A 22,177-nucleotide genomic window follows, 5' to 3' on the forward strand; every position below is an offset into this window, starting at 1 on the left:
TCTAATTTATTTGCGTTGTTTAACAAAATTTTTCAGGAAAGACGTACAGAAAAAACTCTTTTAGTTTTCCTAGTAAAGTTTCTTTATTTTTCCAATTAAATTCTTGTTCTACACTTTGTACTAGGCTTACTAAAATAACTCATTTAATATATTAATTCATAAAGATACAAATGAAAAGTGTCACGCTTTGAGATGCATAGAAAAACACAAATCTAAGTAAGTGAAGCCTTAAAATCTATGAAATTCAAAATTATACTTGTATTAAAAAAAAAATTTTCATACGTAAATACGGGGACTAACGTATTCAAATTCCAAAAGTGAATAACACATAAACTTATTGGTCCAGTAAAAATGCAGCGTATACTTGACTCGAATACAATAGTAATCTGAACTATTTTTTCTTCAATTATCGTAAATAAAGAGAAAGAGAGAGAGAGAGAAAAAAAAGAAGATCTTTGGTATGATACTTAAAATATTGCAATAATCGGTCGCGCGGTTATAGGCGCACGCGACGCAAGCTGAACTGTGAAAGTACATAGAAAGATTTAAAAAAAATTTTATATTTAATTAAATAAAACAATCTAATAGTAGATTTATTTATAATGTACACGATTAAGTGTTGCGCACCACGCTCTCGATCGTTTGATCATTTTTCTAATTTTTTTTTTTTTTTTTCCTTCCATTCCAATGCCAAACAGAAACTACGGTAATTTTTACGTGCACGTTGGCTGAAAATTTCACGACTTACCCGCAGCGATCGATAAAACTATACATAGGTGCGCATAGTAAGTACCATTTACAATGAGTTGTTTGTTTTCAAAGCACCTTTCAAAAAATTTCCATCCCAATGTCTCAACTATGGGATGTTTATTTTTCTCAAGATAATTTCATTGCCTCTGAATAATACATGCAATTCGCGAATTATTCCACTTCACCCAACGTGATTTTAGAGATGACATTGATCGGTATCAATTTATATTCCGAATACTCTAATCATTTCAAACAACTCAAACTACAGATAATGTGAAAAACAGACGAAAAAATAATAAAAGAAAAGTAACATGCACTATGAATCCCGATGAAATACCAAAAGACAGGGACAGAGTTTTTTCATACATCGTAAAGATGATGGAGGAAGAACATATCGAATGGCACACTCGTGAACGCGTCCTCCTCGTCAAGCACGAAAGAAAAAAAAAAAAAGAAAAAAAAAAAAAAAGAAAGAAGAACCTGCACGTTGCTGAACGAGAGACGATAAAGTGGAAGTAGAAGACGATCATAGGGGTACTCCTGCGGGCGTCTTGGGTGCGCTCTACTGGGGCTCGAGACGGACCCTCTTGTAGCAGGTGACGGGCAACACTTTCCGCATGTCGCTGATGTTCTCGACCTCGTTGCGCAGCCGGCTCACCTCATCCTCGTAATTCTTCACCCACTGGGTCTGAAGGTTCTTGGCTTCGGTAAGCGCGCGGATGCGCTGGTCGAGGTCGGCCGCCCGGATCTCGGCCTCTGCCTTGCGCAGTCTGTCCTCCAAGCGATCCAAGTCCGCGTTGTCTGTGCAAATGAAAATTACATATTTAAATTTTTCTCCCCATTAGATTTTACTTTTTTTTCTTCCTTAACCAGAACTCACCGATATCCGGAAGAGCGTCGAGTTCTCGGGTGATCTCGGCTATCTCCTCCAGCGCCTTGGCCACCTGCTGCGAGGCTGCCGTCACGTTAGACTTGGCCTGGCCGACCTTCCGCTTGACCTTCGAACCAAACATCATTCATTTGTTAAATTATTATTCGCCCGTGGCAAACTTGTAAAACGTCTCACCTGTCCGGTGATCTCCGCGTCCTTTTGTATGCGGCTCTCGTACTGTCGGATCATCGAGTCCGTCGCGTTGGCGCGCAGATGGAGCTTGTCGGCCTCGTTGCCCAGTTTGATGACCTCGGCCTTGGTCTTGTTGGCCTCCTGGCGTATCTCGTTGGCCATGGCGCTGGCGTTGTTGGCGTTCGACTCGGCGCTCTGGGCCACCTCGCGAGCCCTGTTTGCGTTTTGCTCCGAGGCTTCGAGCACCTGGTGGACACCCTGGGCTTTGCGCGCCGCGTCCTGGATCAGGGTACGGATCTTGGCTATGTCCTCGAGCGCCTTTTGGGCTTTGGCCCGAGCGTCTTGCACCTCCGCGTCGAACACTGCGGAGCGCGTTTATTTTACGGTTTATTCGGATGATGGATCAAAAATAACTCGTCGATAATATTAATTATTGGAAGTTTTACACGAAAAAGTGCTTATGAAAAACAAAAAAACAAAAAATTTTTGAGTCATGCAGAATTGATTTTGAATAAAAGCATTTCCCCTTTTGTACCAAAAACAATGTTTTCAAAAACAAACTTCAACAGTTATTTTATGATCACCCCTGAAACGCATGCTCACCACTAAGCTTCTTCAACGTGTCCTGGGCCTCCTTGAGCGTCTGATTGCCACGATTGACGGCATTTTTGGCTATGCTGTTGGCTTCGTCGACCTCGGCGAGGTGCTCGGCGGTCACGATCTGCTGCTCCTCGGCCTTATCGAGCAGCTCCTCGCTCCTCCTGACCTTGTCCTCGACGTCGTGCACCAGTTCCTCGTTCTCCTCCAGCAATATTTTCGCCTGCTCCTTTATCTTCGTGGCCTGGATTGCGAATAAACGAAAAAAAAAAAAAAAAACCTATACTGCAAAAGAAAAGTATACGCAAAAAAAAAAAAAAAAAAGAAAAAATACACACCTCCTTGTTGACTTCGTCGACGCGGTTTTGCATCTCCATCACGTTGACAGTGGGCAGGGAGATGCCCAGTATCAGCACGTTCAGAGCCTCTTTGGACACGGCATCTGCCTTTGTCACAGCCGTAGCGGTAAGCTTCTTCACGTCCCCGTAACGGTCCTCCAGCGCCATCAGCTTACTCTCCAGGAATCGAATTTCATCGCTATACGCGTTTCAAAAGTCACGTTAGTAAGGTCACGCTCTTGCAACCGAATCGGTACACACATGTGCACAAATACATCATCCACCCACCTGATGTTCGAGTACTTGGCGATGGCCTTCTTCGCGAGATTGTACGCCTCGAGCGACGTGTTCTTCGCCTGTTCGGCGACAACTTGAAGCCTCTTGGCCTCCTTGATGTTTCTAAAATTCAAAAAAATGTGTACACGCGTTAGGGAAAAACATTGATCTACAAAGTGGCCTTTGTACTCACAAGTCGGCCACGGCCCTGGCCTCCTGGGCGATGGCGGTCATCTGCTGGTTCTGCTGACCCACGTGCTCGGCGCGCTTCCTCGCCTCGGCCAGAGCGCTCTGCCCATCCGTGGCCAGGAAATCTTCGGCTTCCTTAAAAAAAAAAAAAGAAAAACCAATCAACCAAATCCTCGTCTTTCCCAACTGTACCAAGGTTACCGATCGAAATTCCACGCACCGTGAGCTGTTCACGAATCTTGTCGAGAACGATCTCGGCCTCGTCGATGCTCATGCGTCCCTGGGAGGTGGTCTTGCCGGCGTCTATGGCCGTTTGATCGACGTTCTGGACCGTCTCGTTGATCTCGGTGAGCTGGTCGCGCAGCTCATCCAACTGCTCCACCAGGGACTTTTTGTCGCTGCCTGTCGCCGACTTGGCGAGCTCGAGGAGCTCGTTGACGCGTTCCTGGACCTCGCGGAGCTTTTGCTTGAAGCCCTCCTCGTTAATGACGGTCGGGTTGCTCTTGATCTTGCGCAGCGTGTCCTCGAGCTCGGCCAGCCGGCCCCGGTGCTCGTTCACCGCGTCCTGGACCAGGTTGTAGCAGGCCGGGCAGTCCAGGCAGCCGTACTGCCGGTTGTGCTTGTTCTCCTTGCAACGGTCGCACGTCCGGCCCTCCACGTTTGGCAGACACTGCGGGAGGACAACGGCATTATTTTAACACATGCACTTGCCCCGCGCCAAAGAAACCAATGAGACCAACAAACTCACGGAGCATTGTCCACTGGCGTCGCACTGTAGGTCCTGGGAGCCGATGGAGTCGCACTCGCAGGGCTTGCAGCCGTCCCTGCCGAAGCCGTACTGGTAGGGTAGGCAGGCGTCGCAGCGTTGCCCGGTGACCCCGGGTCGGCAGTTGCACTGGCCACTGTGAGGATCGCAGGTCCTGTTGTACGAGCCCTCGAGGTCGCAGCTGCACGCGGCGCAACCCTCGCCGCTTCGGATGTTGTAGTAGCCGTCCTCGCACTTGTCGCAGTTGCGCCCGATCACGTGGGGCTTGCAGTAACAGTGGCCGGTCAGTTGATCGCACGGGGCGACTCCGGCCTGCCTGTTCTCGCCCGCCTCGAGAGTACCCGGTGGGTAGCACTGGCAGAGCTTGCACCCGTCCTCCTTCTGGTCGGACAAGGCGTCGCCGTAGTAACCTGCATTCATCACCATTTTTTTGTTGTTGCTCCCCACACGTATACACGATGTCGCAAACAGTTTTGTTAGCTACTCACCTGGCAGACACTCTTCGCAGTGGTAACCGGCTGTGTTGTTGACGCACTTGAGGCACTCGCCGGTCTCTTGGTTGCAGTTGCGCACCGCGTTCAGGTCTATGTTGTTGTTGCACTCGCAGGGCCTGCAAGCGACTCCCTTCTCCGGATTTCCAAAGTAACCGTCCGAGCAAATCTCGCAACGCGGACCTGGGTACGGATGATATTTTAATTTTCACGTAAAAAAGTGAGTTTTACCCCATAAATTGTTTACTTTTCGGTGTATGTTATCAATACAGTACCTGTTCTGCCAACGGGGCACTCGGAGCATATGGGATCGGGGTTATTGCCGAGCAGTATGCACGGCCCGTTGTCAGGGCAGGGGCAAGCCTGGCAGTCCTCCGGGGTGCCCTTGAGCGGGTGCCCATAGAAGCCACGAGCGCAGTGCTCGCAATTGCTGCCGGCTGTGTTGTGCTGGCAGATACATTGACCTTGGCGCGACGAGAGGGACAAAAAACCATATCGTTACTACCGTACAAAAGTGTAAATTAAGTTGTTTGGTTATAATTATAGCTTACCCGTTTCTGCCTCGCATATGTCAGCGTGGCCGTTGCAGTTGCACGGGACGCACAGGGCAAACGGGCCACCGTTCGGGGGATCGTGGTGGTAACCCGGGGCGCAGGACTCGCAGAACTGGCCGACGTAGCCGGTAGGACAGGTACAATGCTCGACCCAGTCCGCCGGCTCGCCGGCTGCGCCTCGATGGGCGGTCTCGAGTCTCACGTCGTCCAGGTAACCCTTACCTGTATATCTCGATATCACATCATCAAGTGTGAATCTTGCTAGATTATAAATATACCAGTATAATTAAATGCATTGTTACCCTGATGGGTGTAGGTGCCACGGATCTTGATGGCGGTGAGGTTACTCAGGAGGGAGATGAAGGCTCGGGACGAGAGCCGCGGTAGCCAGCCGTAGTCCGGGTGCTCGTGCAGCCGGAACGTGTACTCTTGTACCTGTTGGATGTACAAATTGGTAGTCATATTGAACAAAAAAGAGATGGTTTAAATAATGGACTTTAGCTCACGTTGACCGAGGGTAGCTTGTTCTTTTGTCCAAAGATCGGCTGGATGATCTGTTGGCCGTTGCCGGACTCGAGGATGACGTCGCGTGCGGTGGGGGCAGGCCCGTTGTCGCTGATCTTCAAGCTAAAGGTGAGATCTTGGTTGTAAGAGGCGCGCTGGTCGCCCAAGAAGCGTTCGGGGGCCACGAAGTAGACGTTGTCCCGGTCGGAGGCGCTGGCGGTGATACTCTGGGTGAGGGCGTCGTAAGTGACGGGGACGGTGTTACCGGCCACGCTGGCCGACCAACGCTCGTTGCCCCGCACGAAGGTGCTCTCGACGTTGACGCGCGAGTAGCCGGTCGCGGTCGAGCAGAGGGACGAGTGCCCGTAGCAGAAGCACGGGGTACACCCGAACTCGTTGTCCTCGGCCAGGTTGAAGAAGCCCGGCCTACATCTGTGCTCGACGGGGAATCACATCAGTTAGATTATTTCTTTTTCTTTCTTTTGGTTGAGAGAAACCAAATGAAAAATCCTCACTCTCGGCAGCGCTTGCCCTCGACGTTGTCCTTGCAGGTGCAGATGCCGGTCACGGGGTCGCAGTTGGGCACGTTGCCGAGGGAGCCGGCCTCGCTGCAGTCGCACGAGGTGCACCCGAAGCTACCAAAGTCGAAAAAGTTGGCGGCACATTGGTCGCACTTGTCGCCCGTCACGCCCGGCTTGCACTGGCACTTGCCCTCCGAGTTACACTGCAGGCTACGCGAACCTGAAAATTTATTTATTTTTTTTCAATTAATGCCTACAGGGTTTTTTTCTAATTTTTTTATTGCCTCTACTTTAATAAAATCGGCAGTGCGCTCGAGTGGTACCAAATGGCGCGTTACCGTCTCGATCAACCATGTTTCGATTGAAATAGCTTACCGATCTCGTTGCAGTTGCAGGCGATGCAGTAGCCGTCCTCCGGTCGGGCGTAGAAATTTTCGCGGCACCGCTCGCAGTTGGCACCGTCCCGATTGTCACGGCAGTCGAGACAGTGGCCACCGTGCCCCGTCGTCTTGTACAGCTCCTTGTCGAAGTAGCAACGGTCCGAGTAGCCGTTACAGTTGCAAGCTTTTATTTTTACAAAAATATATATATATAAATTTTTTTTTTTCATTTTTATACAATTGGTACTTATGGTTAGTCAACAACTTGTGGAAAATTTTTTCATATTTTTAATGGAGAGTGTTCCCGTGCACGTTAAACTGTGCTATAAACGGTCAATCTGAGCATAGCTTATCGGCGCGCTGAATCGATTAGTGTGTGAGTTTAAAAAAAATAAAATAAAGTAATAATCAATAAATAAATGTGTATTTACTAGTCAACGAATTGGTTAAGGAAATAATAAAAAGAGACAGAAATGAGAATCGGCAATAACATATATATATCGGTAGCCTTTGCAAGGACTTGGATGCCGTTTGGGCGATGGGAGAATCAAGTTTTTTTTTTCTCGTCGCTCGTCGTGTAAGTGTATACGCTGGGTATACTGCTGCTGTCGCTGAAAAAGGGATTGACGAGTCTGGCTAGGAACGACAGGAATGTCGTACCTAAGTGAGTATATAAATGCCTATCGAGACGTGATTTTGAAGAGATATGCGCGTGCACACCAGGATTGAAGTTGTACAGGATACTTTTTTATTGTTTGGGTTTATTTTGTATTTTAGGCCCATTGTATACTTATGATAAAATTTCCAAAATTTCTGCTTTCATAATGGAGAATTTTCTTTTTGCAAAAATATGAACGTGGGCCAAGGCCACTTTGCGACAAGAATCATTACAAAGATGTTTTCCATCTTTTGTTGCAAAAAACAATTTGTTTTTCCTATCCTTTTTTTTACATTTAATTTGAACCATTTCACTTTAAGGTTTTAACGGAATATTTCCTTTTTTTATCCACCGTGATCTTCGGGTGGAAACTGATATAACATACTGTTTTTTTTTTTTGAAAAGATACTTTTATGTTCAAGTATTGTTTTTCCATACATTTTACTCGGAAATCTTGAACCATTGGTATTTGCAATTTAATACAATTGAGTAAAAATAAAGATTTACCGAACGCTTTGACCTTCGATGCGTAAAACGTGCTTATTCCTCGAGAAAAGCCGCGCAAAGGAAAAAAAAAAAAAAAAAAAACAGACTCACAGAGCGCCCTGTATCTCGAGACGAAGCTATCCCGTCGATAGGAGAGACTAACTGGAATGCCGCTCGAGAGCAACAGCATCAGCAGAATCGGTAGTCGCATCTTCCGTGTAAACTCCAACTCGCCTCTTTCACATTTTTAATATACGCGAGGTTTACGGGTGTACCATCACTTTGGACAAAACTTGCACAAATAATCCTCCTCACTTGTGCGAAAACGTATCTTTTTCGTAAAAAAAAACAAACGACGATTATCACTGAACACCCCAAAAGAAGGCTGTTGCATCCTCCGTAGAAAAAAAAAAAAAAATAGACAACGAGATATCCCAAAGAAGAGAGGAACCCTGGAATAAATCGCGGGCACGCTCTTCGGAGCGCGATCCTCGACTGGCGATTCATCCCGTGCGAAGCTTGTACACCTCCGGGGGGTACGCTGAGCGCAAAAAACCTGTCCCCCACCTCGTAGTAGCGAGTGCAGTACATATAGGTGTACACTTTGAGCGAATCGCGTATATACAAAAAGTAAAGGTGTACATACCTATGTATAATGTACTGTATTATGTACACAAGTATGTGAAATAGGGCGAAAGAGCAGGGAGCAATTGTACACACAATGCGAGATAAGATCGAGGGAGAGAGAGAGAGACGAGGGAAGCTGCGGAGGGCGATTCTTTTATTCGAATGCGAATGAATTAAGGATCCCTTTTTTTTTTTTTTTCCTTTTTTTTCTTTTCTTCGTTTTTCGTACTTACGTGTAATACGTTGAAATTGAGGGGTTCGAGTGTCGGGCTGAATCGCACGGAGTGATGGACAGTAAAATTGTTTTGCGTTTCGTCGGGTATATAATTATATAGGTGTACCTATTGGATTACTCTCGGGTATTGGGTCTCTCTTTCTTTGGATTCTTTTATTTATTATTATTATTTTTTTTTCAAACGACCGGCTGTTATAGCTTTCGATCAAAGGGACGCGTCGAAAGTTCCAAGACGCGATCGGCGGTACAATATCTACATCTGGAGCGTAATGAGTGCAGCAAAGGAACAAATGAAAAACTTGCCAAGAATAAAACGGCTCGTCTATTGTCAGTGTTACGAAAAACACTTTGCCATACGATTTATTATTTGCCACGGCAAAAGTAAAAGTGCGTCTTTGAAATAAAATTAAAAAAAAAAGAGAGATATTTTGCCATATCTTATTGGCTACAAAAACATTTAGTGCCGATTCGTAAAAAAACTAACTGCTCGTCACGCGCGCGTGTTTGTAGACCTACTGGGTAAATTTATAAAAAATACCGAAAATTAAAAATGTAGCTTAAAAAAAAAAAAAAAAAAAAAGGAAAAAAAAAACGTGCCGCAAAAGCAACATTGAGCGCGAAAGTGGCTCACAATTAGCAGGAGAGGAAGAAAACAGAGCTCGTTCTCCATCACCGGAGAAAGACTCCGAGTGGGTTGTACAGTACCAAACCGCGTGCAGTCACGAACAAGAGGAAAAAGGAAACCATCATCAGCGAGAGCACGTAAGTACAAAAACATATATATATACTTAGGTGAGGTGTATATACTTACGTTTGCACTCGTGAGCGTCGGCGACCGTGGCACGGCCCCAAGGGGCGTCGTTGTAGAACGGCAGGCACTCGTTGCAGTCGGGCCCGGTCGTAAAGTGCTCGCACCTTCCAAAACAACACCCCAATTGTAATGAAAAAAAAAAAGAAGAAAAAAAAGCTCGACTCACCGGCAAACTCGCCTAGTGCGGCCGTCGACGCTTGTGCTGTTGACGCACTCGCCGGCGTGCCCGTTGCAAGCACAGCGCGCACCAACGGCCACGTCGGCAATCGCGTAGTAGTAGGACTGCAGGACCTGGTCGTCCCCGAAGACCTCGTCCCCAAAGGTATTGAGCCGATCCAGCGTGATCCTCAGATCCGTCGCTTGCACCCAGTCCTTTGTGCAAACACCCGCATATTTTTTTCTTTTCTTTTTTTTTCCTCGAAGAAAGATTTATAATAAGGAGAGTCATATATACCTGGAGCTCGGGGTTGGTGTCAAAGTAGTAGGCGGAGGGCCTGCCCTCGAGGGTCGAGAAGGCGACGGTGCCCTTGGACAGGGGCACAATGTCCGAGTACTCGCTGCTACAGAGCACCCGGGCGTCTTCGCCCCGGACGGTTTCCTTAGAGTCGGGCAGGCCGTAGGTGTCGCGGCACGTGGCCGAGTAGAACTGGTACGGTTCCCACGATGACTTTTCGCTCTTGCGCTTGTAGATGCCCCAGCTCTCGGGCCTCGGCGACTCGAACAGCACCCGCACGTACGTTATATCGAACGTTTTCCCTGCAATGAATAGTAATAATATGTCGTTTTTGTTGAAGTGGCTCTTCTCAACGGCACGTCGTTATCGCGAGTTGGCCCTCGAGGCGAGGGAGCGACAGCGGAAAGTATCGCGTCTACGAGTTTCTCCCGTACAGTCGTTGCTGGGCTGTTATTACATTGGGATACCGGGAGTTGGTCTTTTTTTCTTCTTTTTCTTCCTCGAACGGGGAGCGCATGTGGCGCGCAGACGGTCGATTATGTGTATAAATGGCACCACCGGAGACGAGGTTCGGGTACTCGCAAGAACTGATGTCCCCTCTGGTTACGGGTTTTTTTTTTTTTTTTTTTTTTTTTTTTTCATCATAATAAGAAATCTTGTCTCGCTTTTAAATCGCAGCTCGCGCGAGTTTGACCCCTTTTTTTTCTGTTTTGCGTCGTGTCTTTGGTGAACGCAAAAGTTACAGCGTATAGTGACGAAAATGTCTTTTATACTTTTGCAAAAGAGATGACGATAAAATTATTTGTAGATTCGGTGCACGCCCTTTAGGGAGCAACGACAAAGCGACCATTGAAAAACATCAACGTGAAGATGTAGATTACATTGTACTGTAAGTGAGCGGAAACCGGTCAAGTATATAGCGATGCCGTACCGAGAACAGCATCAAAACGCCACAAAATGGCCCCCTGAAGGCAACAACGCGTGTTTATACCACTACAGGACGTACCGGTAAATTAACCATGATGCTCTTATACAACCATTTAAGATTAGGTCAAAAGCAGCACGTATTGACGATATTTTCGAATAAAAAGTGAAGCAAGTGTTTATATATCTATTTGGAGCGCGAGACGAATCCGAGAAACGATTACGCGTATCACCATCGGCACAGTGTTTCATAAAATATATATATATACCGATAAGAAGAGGGAGAAAAAAAAATTCAAACTAAAAGAGTCGCTCTTTCGGGCAACTAACTCCATTTCCATTTATGAATCAACCCACTGTACTACACTTATACAGTGTCCGCGTGTCCGATCGGTTTCCACATAAACGCCAATCACATGCCGATTATTTACCGATCGTATATAAAAAGCTCGTTCACGTACACATATATCATATACAACATGTCGAGAATTTCCTATATACTATAGACGAGGTATACACATGTATACAGCATCGGACAAAAGATGAGCCGAGCGTAGCAGCCACCAGTATACCGGCGTTGGCGACGATGAGGGCTCCTTATCTCCCATTCCGCCCTCCTCGCCGTCATCCGTACATATGTATGTATGTATGTACGGTAGTTGGGCGCGGAGCCGAGTCAAGAGTTCATCGAGCCTATACACCCGAATGAATGAACGGCTGCTGGTACGCTTCCCCCCTCGTAAAGCCTCATCCCTAAACGCTTCCTTTTACACAGCGCGGCGACATCATCTCTTGGAAACCAACTCACCCAACTTCAAGGTAAGGTTGACCTGGTTCGGGTACTGTATGCCCTCGAACATGGTCTGCGACTGCCACCAGGTGGTGTTCTCGTTGGTGTCATGGTCCGTGAGGAAGGAGCTCGGGTGGTCACCCTCGTAGCAGATGTCGCACGACTTTTTGTCGATGCCGCTTTGCCGGCAAAACGGCGTGCCCCGGTCGTCCTGGCCGCAAGTGTTGGTCGCCTCGACCATGAGGTTGTACGCCGCGTTCTCGAACGCTGGCACGCATCTCTGCAACAAATATGTGCACATAATTACGAAGGGGGAAGATTTTTTGCCTCCTCGTGGACCGCGCACGTAACGATGTTACACAAAAAAAAAAAAAAAAAAAAAACGCCAAAGTTGTTTTTACGGGTACAAGTGCCGAAAATTCCAGCGCGTATATACGTTTATCTCGCGATATAGACACGAGGGAGATGGTTTTAGCTCGGGGGGTCGGAGCTTGAACCCTCGCCGATAACCCATGAGCATCAGTTTTCGGTTTAGATGTGGCCTCTAGTGTTTATCACGTTTACCGAGGATTAGTGCTCACCACTCAGCAGATTGTACATTTTGCACGGTTTTTTCCCTTTTTTTTCATTATAAGCGGTTAGTAGATGCCAAAAAAGTTTATACGACAGATTTTTTTTTTTTTTTTCTTTTTCCATGAACGTCGCTTATGTAACACGCAAATTTACGGTAGCAGCTGGTATTTGTCAATTATTTTAGTTAAGGGTTTTTTTCTTCTTCTCAACTTGTAGCAAACTATCGATCGGAGTGATTGCTCCGATTTTCATTGGGATTGATGGAGAATGAGCCGTTTTGTTTTTTTTGTTCGGTAAAAATAATGAACGTGTATCGTCAGTAAAACCGAACTCTATACGTGCATAGAAAACCCTGTTAAATAAATATTTCAGAAATTTTTTTTTTTTTCCCCCGTGAGAACGTGTAAGAGACACTGCATGTAACGGTCCCACAAACGAATAAAACCCTTGACGTTGGCACGACGAATATTTGCCGACTGTACGCGATCTCTCGTTGCATGTGTAAGTATGGACGCGGAAAGGCAAGAAAAACGATACTTACGATGGGCGTGTTGGCAAAAGTAGCCCTCTTTATCAGACTTATAGATATACACTTACACGCGCGACAAGATGGTTAAATACGACCGCGACCGTGACTATATGTTACATCTGGTTACATACTCACGCTTACCTCTGCTGAAACTCGAGAGTCCGGACCTTTTTTTTTTTTTTTTAAACCTTCTAATCTGCCGATCGGGAACTATTAAATGCACGCGGTATATGAGGGTCGCCAATTTTATCCAGTGTCGAACACAACCGGGAAACGCTTGAAATCGTTATCATGCATTTATTTATTTATTAATTATTTTTCTCACTTGTAATTATTTCGATAACCGAAATATGTATCTTCCGTGATTACGTTGCGTCCGAATTGCATAAAGAACCCTAAAGATACATCGATCGTTTTCGTAATGCGCCGTTCGATGATACGCACATCATTGGGACGTCGATCGGTTACGCGGACTCACTTTTTTTTAAATCAATTTTCGTACACACGCACGTATTGCTTTGATAAAAAAAAAAAGATCGTTTATACTCAAATTAAATCGTCCAAACGAAGAAAGTCCAAGCTGCATATATATACGGGTGTTGGATCGGATGGCGTACGTTGGAAAAACTGAGGTGAAAAAAAATAGGTGTCGAGGTGTACGGACGTGGACTTTCAACTGGCAACAGCTTATCCAAGGGACTTTTATTCGCGAATTAGATTCGATCCACTAAAGAGTTTCAACACGAATAATTCCCAATGATAACCAACAACCGATGCGTATCGGTAAAAGCACATTTTGTTTGAAATGCACCCTGCCCATGAAATAACCCAATTATCCATAAAAAAAAAAAAAAACCAAAAAAGTTGTCGATCCCTCCTCACCTGTGGCTTGCCGGTGTTGTCGTAGCACTTGTCCTCGTCCCGCAGCTTGGACACCCTGCTCCAGTCGTAAGCAGGATCGGGTTCAGCCCGGGCCGATCCCCCGGTCAGCGTCACCACCACCACCACCACAACGAAATAGGCCCATGTCCCCGGTGCCCTTATCATCCTACCAACACTACCTCTCGTCCTGCAGTGCCTCATCCTCACAGCTGCACCATCACACGCGCCTTTCTCTCGACCAACTCCACTGCACCGGATTGATGATTATTACTACTATTTTCTTTTTTTTTAAATAATTTTCCTACTTATCCTTGTTCAAGCACAATTTTCAACACCATACCAGCACCACCAAGTATACAAAAACAACAAGAATAAAAAAACACCACCACCTCCACCACCACTACCAGCTGCAGACGGAGCGCTCACTTTTCCTCTCTCCTCCACCTCCGAGTACAATAGCGAACGAGCTACAGAACGTATATACATATATACCCATGCAACGTGAAAGATGTATCTCCCGCGAGCGCGCACCCACCAATGTGTATACGTATATATACAAGTACACGCTAAACACCCACTAGCGCGCGCGCGCCATGTGATGATGTCCGCTGCTCACGGAGTCTCGGCGAGGCACTAATTCGCCCGCTGCTCCTTCAGCCTCCTCGACTCTCTCGCTCTCTCTCTCGGTGTTCTCGGCCCCGCTTTGCAGCCGAGAGGGAGTCTGTGTGTACATACAAAGGCAACCACGTCTCTGTGTTGCAGTCCATATATATAATGCCATACTTATACTTCCACCGAGGCATATACATGTATGCGAGAGAAAGAGACGGCCGGCAGCGCGATTTCGAGGGTCTCCCCCTTGCAGCACCACAGTACTTTTATGGTCTCTGCACTCGTAAGTAGGTGTGTATGTCCTATGGTGACGGTATACGTGATGCCGCATTTCAATCGTATGTTTTTTTTTTCTCCATGGGTTTTGGGCTAGTTGGTCGTCTTGTTCGAGTTTTACGGTATCGGTATAGCCGCCGTGCCGATTTCTGCGTCAAAGCGCTTCAACAAACTCATGGAAACCCTTGTACCCGCATCGTTGTACCGATACTCGGATACCCTTGCTTTTCGATTGTACGTACTATAGTGAGAGGCATTTCAATAACTTTAATACGTGTACGGGTGCACTTTGGGTATAATAGGAGCAAACGAGTCTACGCGATGCCGTTTACAGTGGTCTTGTAGGGTGTTTGTTGTATGTATACGTTCTCGCGCACGTGTTTCTATTTTCGGAGTCTCCGAGGGGGGAAAAAGATTTCCCGAAAAAAAAAAACAATCGAGACCGGCACCCTGGGCTATATACCGATCTTTCTTTTCATACGGGGTAAACGATTTTGGGTTACCCTCGATTTCGCAATGTTACGATTTCTTTGGGAAAACGTTAATCTGAGTGTAGTTTCGTATGGGGACGCGTGTTTAAAATGTGGATAGCGAACGAGAATAGAAACGAAGAAATCGGGGTTTACGGCTCGGACGTTTTTAGAAACTCTGGAGCTTTTGACGCGAAGATTTTGCGATCGAGTTCGAAATCGATTAAAAGTATAGGAGAAATCGGTAGCTTGAATCTCATTCGAAGATCCAACAGTACTGGAGCGCGAAACGCGAATACCGATCATCAACCGATCATCTGATTTATTCCCGAAAACACCGAAGAGCTACGAATACATTAGAATAAAAAAAACACACAAACATCATTTTGTGGGGCTGGGAAAGCGCTCGCGGACGCAAAAATAAAAAAAAAAAAATCATTCAACTGTATTAATGAGCTAGCTTACATAGTCACAAAGACGCTCTTACACAACCTCAGCGATAAACTCTCTCCCAATGTTTCGAAGCCTATCTGTACACGTACAGCCTCCACGAAGGGGCCCCTGCGTCCACATCAACGCGCTTTGTACAAGTACGTGTAGCAACAACAGCAAGCGATAGACGAGTCGTGAAAAAAGTAAGTATACGCAGATAAGTTACGGGAAGGATGAAAAAAAAAAAAAAAAGAAAAATCACGGTGGTGGCATATACTGTGTAAACCCTATATGATATACGTTTACCGCGGCTGTACGGTGTATATTATATTGTATGGGTGTCGACCGCAGTGGGCTGGCAGGCCGAGAGGAGAGAAAACTTTTCGAGAAAGGGACGGGGAAAGTATATGCACGTATATGCACACGGACGTGGTTTTAAGGCTGCCGAGTGTGGGTGCGCCTCTCCTCCTCCTCTTTCTCGGGATTTTCTTCTCTACGGAGTGCACATATGTATAATATACTGTACCAAATGGGAGGCAAGGGAGAAGAAGATGGAGAAAAGCAAAGCTCGCCTCCGCGTTATTATGAATGTACTGAGATGTGCCTCGAGATGGACGACGATGCTCACAATGAGTATATATTATGATATGTATATGTCTACGCGCGGATGCGAAGAAGTCTGGTTGCGCGGAAGCTGCTTAAGGAAGTCCATTTGCCTACGTGTGTGTGGTGACTGCGACGATATCTCAAGAGAGGCTGTCTGTAACGGAGCTGGCTGATTTTTTTTTTTTTTTTTTTTGTTTTTAATTTAAATGTATGATGTATAAATTACATCATATGAAAATTCCCATTCAGAAAAGACCATTTCTATGGAACGAAAAAAAAAAAAATTTGGCCAATGGTGATGGAAAGACTTTTTAAAAACTATAATTAGAAGGAGTCTCATGGCTCTATTTTTAAGTATTCTATACCTACTCGATGACGACGAGCTACTTGTACGACGTGGAACTTTTTTTCTCCGCTTGCCATGTACGCATCGATTCGTCCGCGAGCTCGTTTTATCATCTTGGCTTTTTTTTGTCCCTCGTTTGCCGCTATCGGAGACTCGAGCGATAACTACACGGTGCGTCTTCTTAGACCCGAAATTTCGGTTTTCCCTGTATCGTAGGAACGAAAAAAAATCGAGTTTACAAGTGTACATTATTTTACGAGCGACCAAAGAGAATCGAGCAGCAGCAGCCGGACATCAAGAGCTAGAAGTCGGATGTGACTCTGTGGGCTCTGTCTCTCTCTCTCTCTCGGCGCGATACCGATTATCACCCGGAAACACCGCTTGCGATATCGGCAGCAAACACCCACGCGTCCTCTGTCTGGGAAGCAAACAACATTTGTGCCATTTATTAACAACCACGGACATTTTCTCTCATCCATACGGGGAGGGTGGACAAATTAAAACACTCCATTTTTAACGTTATAATACGCAATCGTGTTTGTCGACAACAAGTGTTAGGTAATAATATATATACATGTACGTACGAATGTTAAAAGAAAATAAAAATAAAATAATCTCTTCTCGGTATACATCGAGTCTTTACGTTGACTATCACTTCGACAACATACTTACATATCACATGAATAAATAACAGGAGCGATACATATACATTATTATGTCACACCCTAAATTCGAGACTTTGAAAAATAAACCGTTGCTCCCGCATGGCACTCGTAGTGACAAATCTCATTTTTTTTATCTTGCTGGAGAAATACATCTCTGGCACCCGTATACATATACAATATCAGAATTGTGTAAAAAAAAAAAAAAAATGTTTGCTCCTCGATCCAACAGAGAGCAATATCGTGCTTGGACCGATCACCGGTCGCAGACCGCCTTCTTGTCGAACAAACGGTCAAAGTACTCCTTCAGGCCCCGAAAGTCGACGACGACGTCTCTCGAGCCGAGCCGTTGGTCTTCTTCGTTCTTGCCGTCGCGATCGATCAAAACTGCGTTCCAGCCTGCCCCACGTGCCCCCAAAAAATCGTTGTCCAGCCGATCGCCAACGTGCACGGCCTCCTCGGGCCTGATCTCCCGACTCAGTCCCAGGGACGCCAGCCGCAGTGCCTCCTGTGAACCGAGACAAGCATACCGTACACTTTAAACGCTCCGTATATTTATGAAAACCCTATAATGTTGGATATCGAGTGGTATACCTGAAATATGGCCGGGCTCGGTTTCTGGATCCCAAAACCGTACGAGGTGAGGACGAAGGCAAAGTACGAGCGCAGCCCAGTCGAGTCGAGGACAATCCCGAGCCGCTCGTCAAAGTTCGAGACGACGCCGAGGACGAGGTCACGCCGACCATGCAGGCTATCCAGCAGCTCCAGGGTGCCCGGGTACTTGTGCCAGCAGTGCTTTGAACTGTAGCAGTCGATCAGACCCGAGGCGATCTGTCATCCGATGGGGTCATGATCTTTAGTGATATGGCTTTTGGAGATTAGTTTTTTCATAACGCCCCGGAAACGTATGTTTCATAATAAAACATAATTTTTTTTTTTTTTTTTTTTTTACAACAGGACAAGGACTAGTGGGGATTTTTGTAGTTTGAGGAAAAAAATAAAGATGCGCTTGACTCGGATTTCTTTTTTTCTCAAAATTATGAAACAAGGAGTTTCCCGACGTTGATGTAGTAAAACGTTCAATTTCCATGATTATTTTCTACTTGTCAAACTGAATGTTTGAAAAAAAAGATCCTCACCATGTCAAGCTTGCTTTTGTCGATGCCGCGATCCTGATCCTGGAAGACCTCGTGCACGAGCGTTCGCCACCACCTTTCCCAGCCGAGACCGGTATGCCTACCGTAAATCGGATGCTCGACTTCGAGGCGCTTGAAGCTCTTTCGGAAGGTTTTTTCGAGCCTTGGACCATCCAGCTGACCGACGTAGCCGCAACTCAAGGCCACCTCGACGTAGTGCTGCTTTATTTTGGTCATCAGAAGCGTTCCCGTCACGTCGAACGTTATCAGCCGCGGCACCACCTGATGGCACGAACCCATCGCCATGGAGGTGTCACGTTATTCGATCCAACTGAAAATCGACATGCAAACTACAGCAGGTTAAAGTTTTATCAAACTCCATTTTAATAAAACAATCACCAACAACTTATAGGCACTCAAGAGTATACAATTATTTTCAAGCTAGCCCTAGATCAGAGAGCCTAACTATTTTACATCTCCCGCAGAAGTTAGTGTCTCGTTAGTACGTAACAATAAGACAACTACTAAAGTAAATCGATCAAAACAGCACTACACAGACATTCGAAATGGTGTGATTGAACTTGTTATTTTATTTACCAAATAATACTTTACCAAGTAAAACTTTCGTTTACGCATCATTTATTTATAAAACCTGACTATATACTGCTACAACATAAATAATGACCGAAACGATATGTTTCGTTAAGGAGACAACAAATACGTGTCGCTTTGAGGAGTGAATTGGATAAATTTTCTCTTTGATACATAATTTATGGATTTTGTGTGTACCATGGGACAGCAATGTTATTGTCGGTGTACCGTAGTGGTTAGGTTTCCCCAATGATTTTAAAAAAATTAATATTTTCAGCCGTCCAATGCAATTTTACATATGTACAAGCACAACGCGTCGCGCGTTGGAAAAATCACCTGATGATCGTAATTGTTGCAACACCACTGAGTAACAAATAAAAAAAAAAGTCTCTTGATTGCATGCAATAATGCGTTATTTTAGATGGATTCCAGATTATTAACTCTTATCGAGCATTGCCAAAAGTCATAAAGCTTCTCGTGAAAAATCGGGATGAGAAATTCCGCTGCAAAACGTCCGAAAGAGCGTATGTCAAACTCCAAATCGATAAGCTAAAATTAAAAATGTTTACCTTGATCATTCGGACGCAGTGGCGATTTCTTCGGGCCCTAACGATACACGAAGATCATGACTGTTATATAATTTGCACTGCTCGACACGACACACAAGTGCAATTATATTAGCTGTAAAATAAAAAAAAAAATTTTTGTACGAGAGCACAGGGGCTGTAAGTAACAGCAAACGAGGAATGACAAAACCAGTAACAACATCGAATGAGCGTACAGTGCTGCCATCACCCGTCGTTTTGGCAAAGTCTGAAAGTCATAAAGTCAATGATACTTATAAAATTTAAGCTCTCGCCATAGTATATCTCACGTTGGTTCTGCAGTTATACTTACTCTTCGTCTTACTAAGCCAAGATTTTGTTTGAATCTCTAGGAGTCAATTACAGGATGAAAAATGTTGATAAATGTACAAAAGTTTTTTTTTTTTTTTTTTCATTATTTTTTACACAATACTTTAATCAATGCTTAACAAATGGAATAATACATAATACTTCGCATAATGTGTATGTACAATTACTGTCTAAAAAAAAGAAAAAAAATGTATTTCCTTTCTCAAACTTGTGATGCGATGTACAGAAGCGCTGTGATAGTAACGCAATATCAAAAACATTGCATATCAGATCGTTAAAAATAACATTCATTAATCTTGTAAGGTACCACGGCTCGTTTGCCTTAACAGTAAAAATCTTAGTAGTCGGACCGTAAAAAATAAAAGATCTATAATATTACATGGTATATTATTTTATCAAATGGTACACAAAAATTTAACCTAATTATTAGAAAGTAAACAGACATCCGTGAGTTTACGGTCGCACATGTATATATTGGGATTCCCTCTGAATACACAGGTAGAAAATGCAAGTCGAGTTTTAATCTATATATGCTATTCTTATACGAAAAAAAAGGTTTTAACGTCAGGCGAGTTTGACCAATTACGATTGATATTTTAAATGTTCCAAACTTGCCTAAAATTCAAACCGATAAAATTGGCGCCGTTACGCTACTTGCAAGTTCGAGCAGCAAACAAAACCAGGTGACAATCGCACTTTGCACTGCTTTTTATTGCACATTCTGAATTTTCCGTATTTAACTTTTTTCCTCTTTTAACACTTTTGTGTTTTAAATCTCTTCAATTCCAAGCGTTGATTTTCTTAAAAAATTAAAATAATGTCACCATAATATAAAGCTTCGCCCACTTCATCAAGATTGCCGATGGCGCTTTCGCGTAAGTTGATTATGAGTCGTAAAATAAGAGTTTACTTAACTTTTTTTTTTTTTTAAATTTTTGTTAGAGAACAAAAAAAGAAATAGCGAAAATCAAAACAAAAGTATAGGCAAAAATGCGTCGCTTTGGCCCTCATGTACATACATATATAAAGGTAACCAACATGCAAGACGCACATGAGATCAGCCGATTGCCGATTGTCAATGCAATTCCACGTTGCATTGAACCGTATGCAAAGGGATGCGGAAATCAGTAGTCTTCTATCTCCTTAGCGATTATAACCAGTGCAAGATATTGTTTTTTTTTTTTTTTTTTTTTTTTTTTAAACTTCTAAAAATTTCCAATTGTTTTCTTGCACAGTAAAAAATACATCCATCGCTATATTAAAAAAACATTAAAACTATTGCGTCCATTTGTTACGAGCCATTTACGCAATCGGTCCGTCATAATTATCCATTGTAACATTGTTTGGTTAACAATTTTCCAGAAAATGACGGTTATAGTAAAAAATGGAGTGGCAATAAACGATGTAGTTTAAGCAATTCAGATACAATTGAGCCGCTCGGATAACCAGATAAGTGACTTTCGCATCCACTTTTTTATTTTTTATTTATTTATTTATTTTTTTTTTTTTATTGCCCGTTCTTTCGCTCACATTATTCTTATTATATTTATGTATAGATATATATATACGTACACCAGAGTTTTTCATCGTTTAACGATTTGAAAAAATACACTTGACATATCCTCGAAACACACGCTTTTCGTCCTACGAACGAACGCCTCGTCTTCTTTGTCAATTTCTTTATTTTTTTTTTTTTCCCCCTTCATCACAGAGAAGTATCGTCATTCCGCTTCCTAATCGAGGAACAAATTGTACAAATCGTCTCCCGAGATAAAAATGCAGAGGTACAAACTTTCTCGTCATCAAAGCTTTCTATAAATATTGCATAATTTTTCACCCGTCCCTCGTCTATAAATATATCCTCTCTATCAAATTTTCACTATCACCTGCACTCAAGGACATTTTTACACTTTATATTTTTCCTAGCACACATCATCATCCTGCATGCGAATATCATTCAATGATTTTATTGAGTTCAACTTCACTTTTTCCACCGTTTTTACAAATACCATCTTTTTTTTTGTGCGAATAAACTATTATCCTTCCCTCGTATAGTAACAATATACACGCATAGTCACTGAAAAATTGCATCCGATTCCATATTTAATATTCGTTCAGCGAAGACAAAACGCGCTTGCCAAGTATAGAAAAAACACGCAGTAGTTATTCATATACATTGATACATACTAAATTTATCAAATGACCGCATGGTGTATAGGGATACATTTATATAGGACGCATTTTTATGATATATTATTTGTTTGTGTGACTGATGGATTGCTTACTAACGAATAAATATTGGGCATCGTTTTTCATATTACACGTCGTAAATGCACTCGGAAAAAAAATAAAAATAAAATAAAATATTCGATCCTTAGGACGAGTTTTACATAATATATACTTCTTACTCACGAGATTGAATAAAATTAATGCCTATATTTGAACTAATTGTATACGCACGAGTAATATATATATATATATAATCCATGCGTAGTCGAAATAAATATCCTCGAAAAATAAAAGTTATAAGTCTAAGGTGAAAAACATTCATTTGTCGAAGCGCTGCGGCGAATTTCCAAATGAACGCTTTTCCGTGAGTTTGCAGCTATAGTTAGAAGCTAGTTAGAAGCTTCTGTCTCTTTCTCTCTCGTTGTAATGACGAGCGCCTCGCCAATCATTGTTTTTAGGTATGAATGAACTTTGTAAATTTTACTTTGTTTTTATTTTCTTTGTT

General features: G+C 43.9%; 2 protein-coding genes across 5 annotated transcripts; both read right to left on the minus strand.

Moving 5' to 3' along the window:
* Positions 1–78: 78 nt before the first annotated feature.
* On the minus strand, positions 79–16,435 carry LanB2 (laminin subunit gamma-1). Of its 3 annotated transcripts, XM_089598365.1 has the most exons (22): positions 16,404–16,435; positions 13,399–13,489; positions 11,433–11,694; positions 9,701–10,002; positions 9,413–9,618; positions 9,247–9,350; positions 6,425–6,613; positions 6,044–6,269; positions 5,531–5,960; positions 5,327–5,459; positions 5,022–5,246; positions 4,746–4,934; positions 4,468–4,653; positions 3,962–4,389; positions 3,434–3,883; positions 3,218–3,348; positions 3,037–3,147; positions 2,749–2,947; positions 2,417–2,654; positions 1,817–2,175; positions 1,631–1,748; positions 79–1,551 (listed from the first exon to the last, which is right to left on the minus strand). In XM_089598365.1, the coding sequence occupies exons 1-22, from the start codon at positions 16,433–16,435 to the stop codon at positions 1,313–1,315; spliced, it is 4,848 nt and encodes a 1,615-aa protein (XP_089454491.1). In that variant the 3' UTR covers positions 79–1,312. The 3 variants fall into 3 exon arrangements, with proteins under 3 accessions (XP_089454491.1, XP_014218983.2, XP_014218984.2); XM_014363497.2 differs by lacking the exon at positions 16,404–16,435 and having other exon boundaries at positions 13,399–13,881; XM_014363498.2 differs by lacking the exons at positions 9,247–9,350; positions 9,413–9,618; positions 9,701–10,002; ... (1 more) ...; positions 13,399–13,489; positions 16,404–16,435 and adding an exon at positions 7,685–7,886.
* Positions 16,436–16,645: 210 nt separating this feature from the next.
* LOC106647204 (rhythmically expressed gene 2 protein) lies at positions 16,646–19,275 on the minus strand. 2 transcript variants are annotated; one of them, XM_089598486.1, is made up of 4 exons: positions 19,099–19,275; positions 17,942–18,269; positions 17,397–17,633; positions 16,646–17,310 (listed from the first exon to the last, which is right to left on the minus strand). In XM_089598486.1, exons 2-4 carry the CDS (start codon positions 18,242–18,244, stop codon positions 17,059–17,061), a joined length of 792 nt encoding a protein of 263 aa, XP_089454612.1. In that variant the 5' UTR covers positions 18,245–18,269; positions 19,099–19,275; the 3' UTR covers positions 16,646–17,058. The 2 variants fall into 2 exon arrangements, with proteins under 2 accessions (XP_089454612.1, XP_089454610.1); XM_089598484.1 differs by having other exon boundaries at positions 17,942–18,288.
* Between the last annotated feature and the right edge of the window lie 2,902 nt (positions 19,276–22,177).

The sequence above is a fragment of the Copidosoma floridanum genome, unplaced genomic scaffold, assembly GCF_036245765.1.
Source record: "Copidosoma floridanum isolate Cflo_tuat_1 unplaced genomic scaffold, Cflo_Japanese_pri ptg000006l, whole genome shotgun sequence".
Classification (NCBI taxonomy): Eukaryota; Metazoa; Arthropoda; class Insecta; order Hymenoptera; family Encyrtidae; genus Copidosoma; species Copidosoma floridanum.

Bases quoted from the DNA above. Each gene is read 5' to 3' on its own strand.
- LanB2 (XM_014363497.2), bottom strand. From the start codon at position 13,599: ATGAGGCACTGCAGGACGAGAGGTAGTGTTGGTAGGATGATAAGGGCA. The intron at 4,390-4,467 runs GTGAGTAGCTAA...TGATGAATGCAG, and splicing joins CTGCGAAGAGTGTCTGCCAG to GTTACTACGGCGACGCCTTG. The intron at 2,948-3,036 runs GTGGGTGGATGA...AAACGCGTATAG, and splicing joins GCCAAGTACTCGAACATCAG to CGATGAAATTCGATTCCTGG.
- LOC106647204 (XM_089598486.1), bottom strand. From the start codon at position 18,244: ATGGCGATGGGTTCGTGCCATCAGGTGGTGCCGCGGCTGATAACGTTC. The intron at 17,634-17,941 runs GTGAGGATCTTT...ATCGGATGACAG, and splicing joins ACAAAAGCAAGCTTGACATG to ATCGCCTCGGGTCTGATCGA. The intron at 17,311-17,396 runs GTATACCACTCG...CTCGGTTCACAG, and splicing joins CGAGCCCGGCCATATTTCAG to GAGGCACTGCGGCTGGCGTC.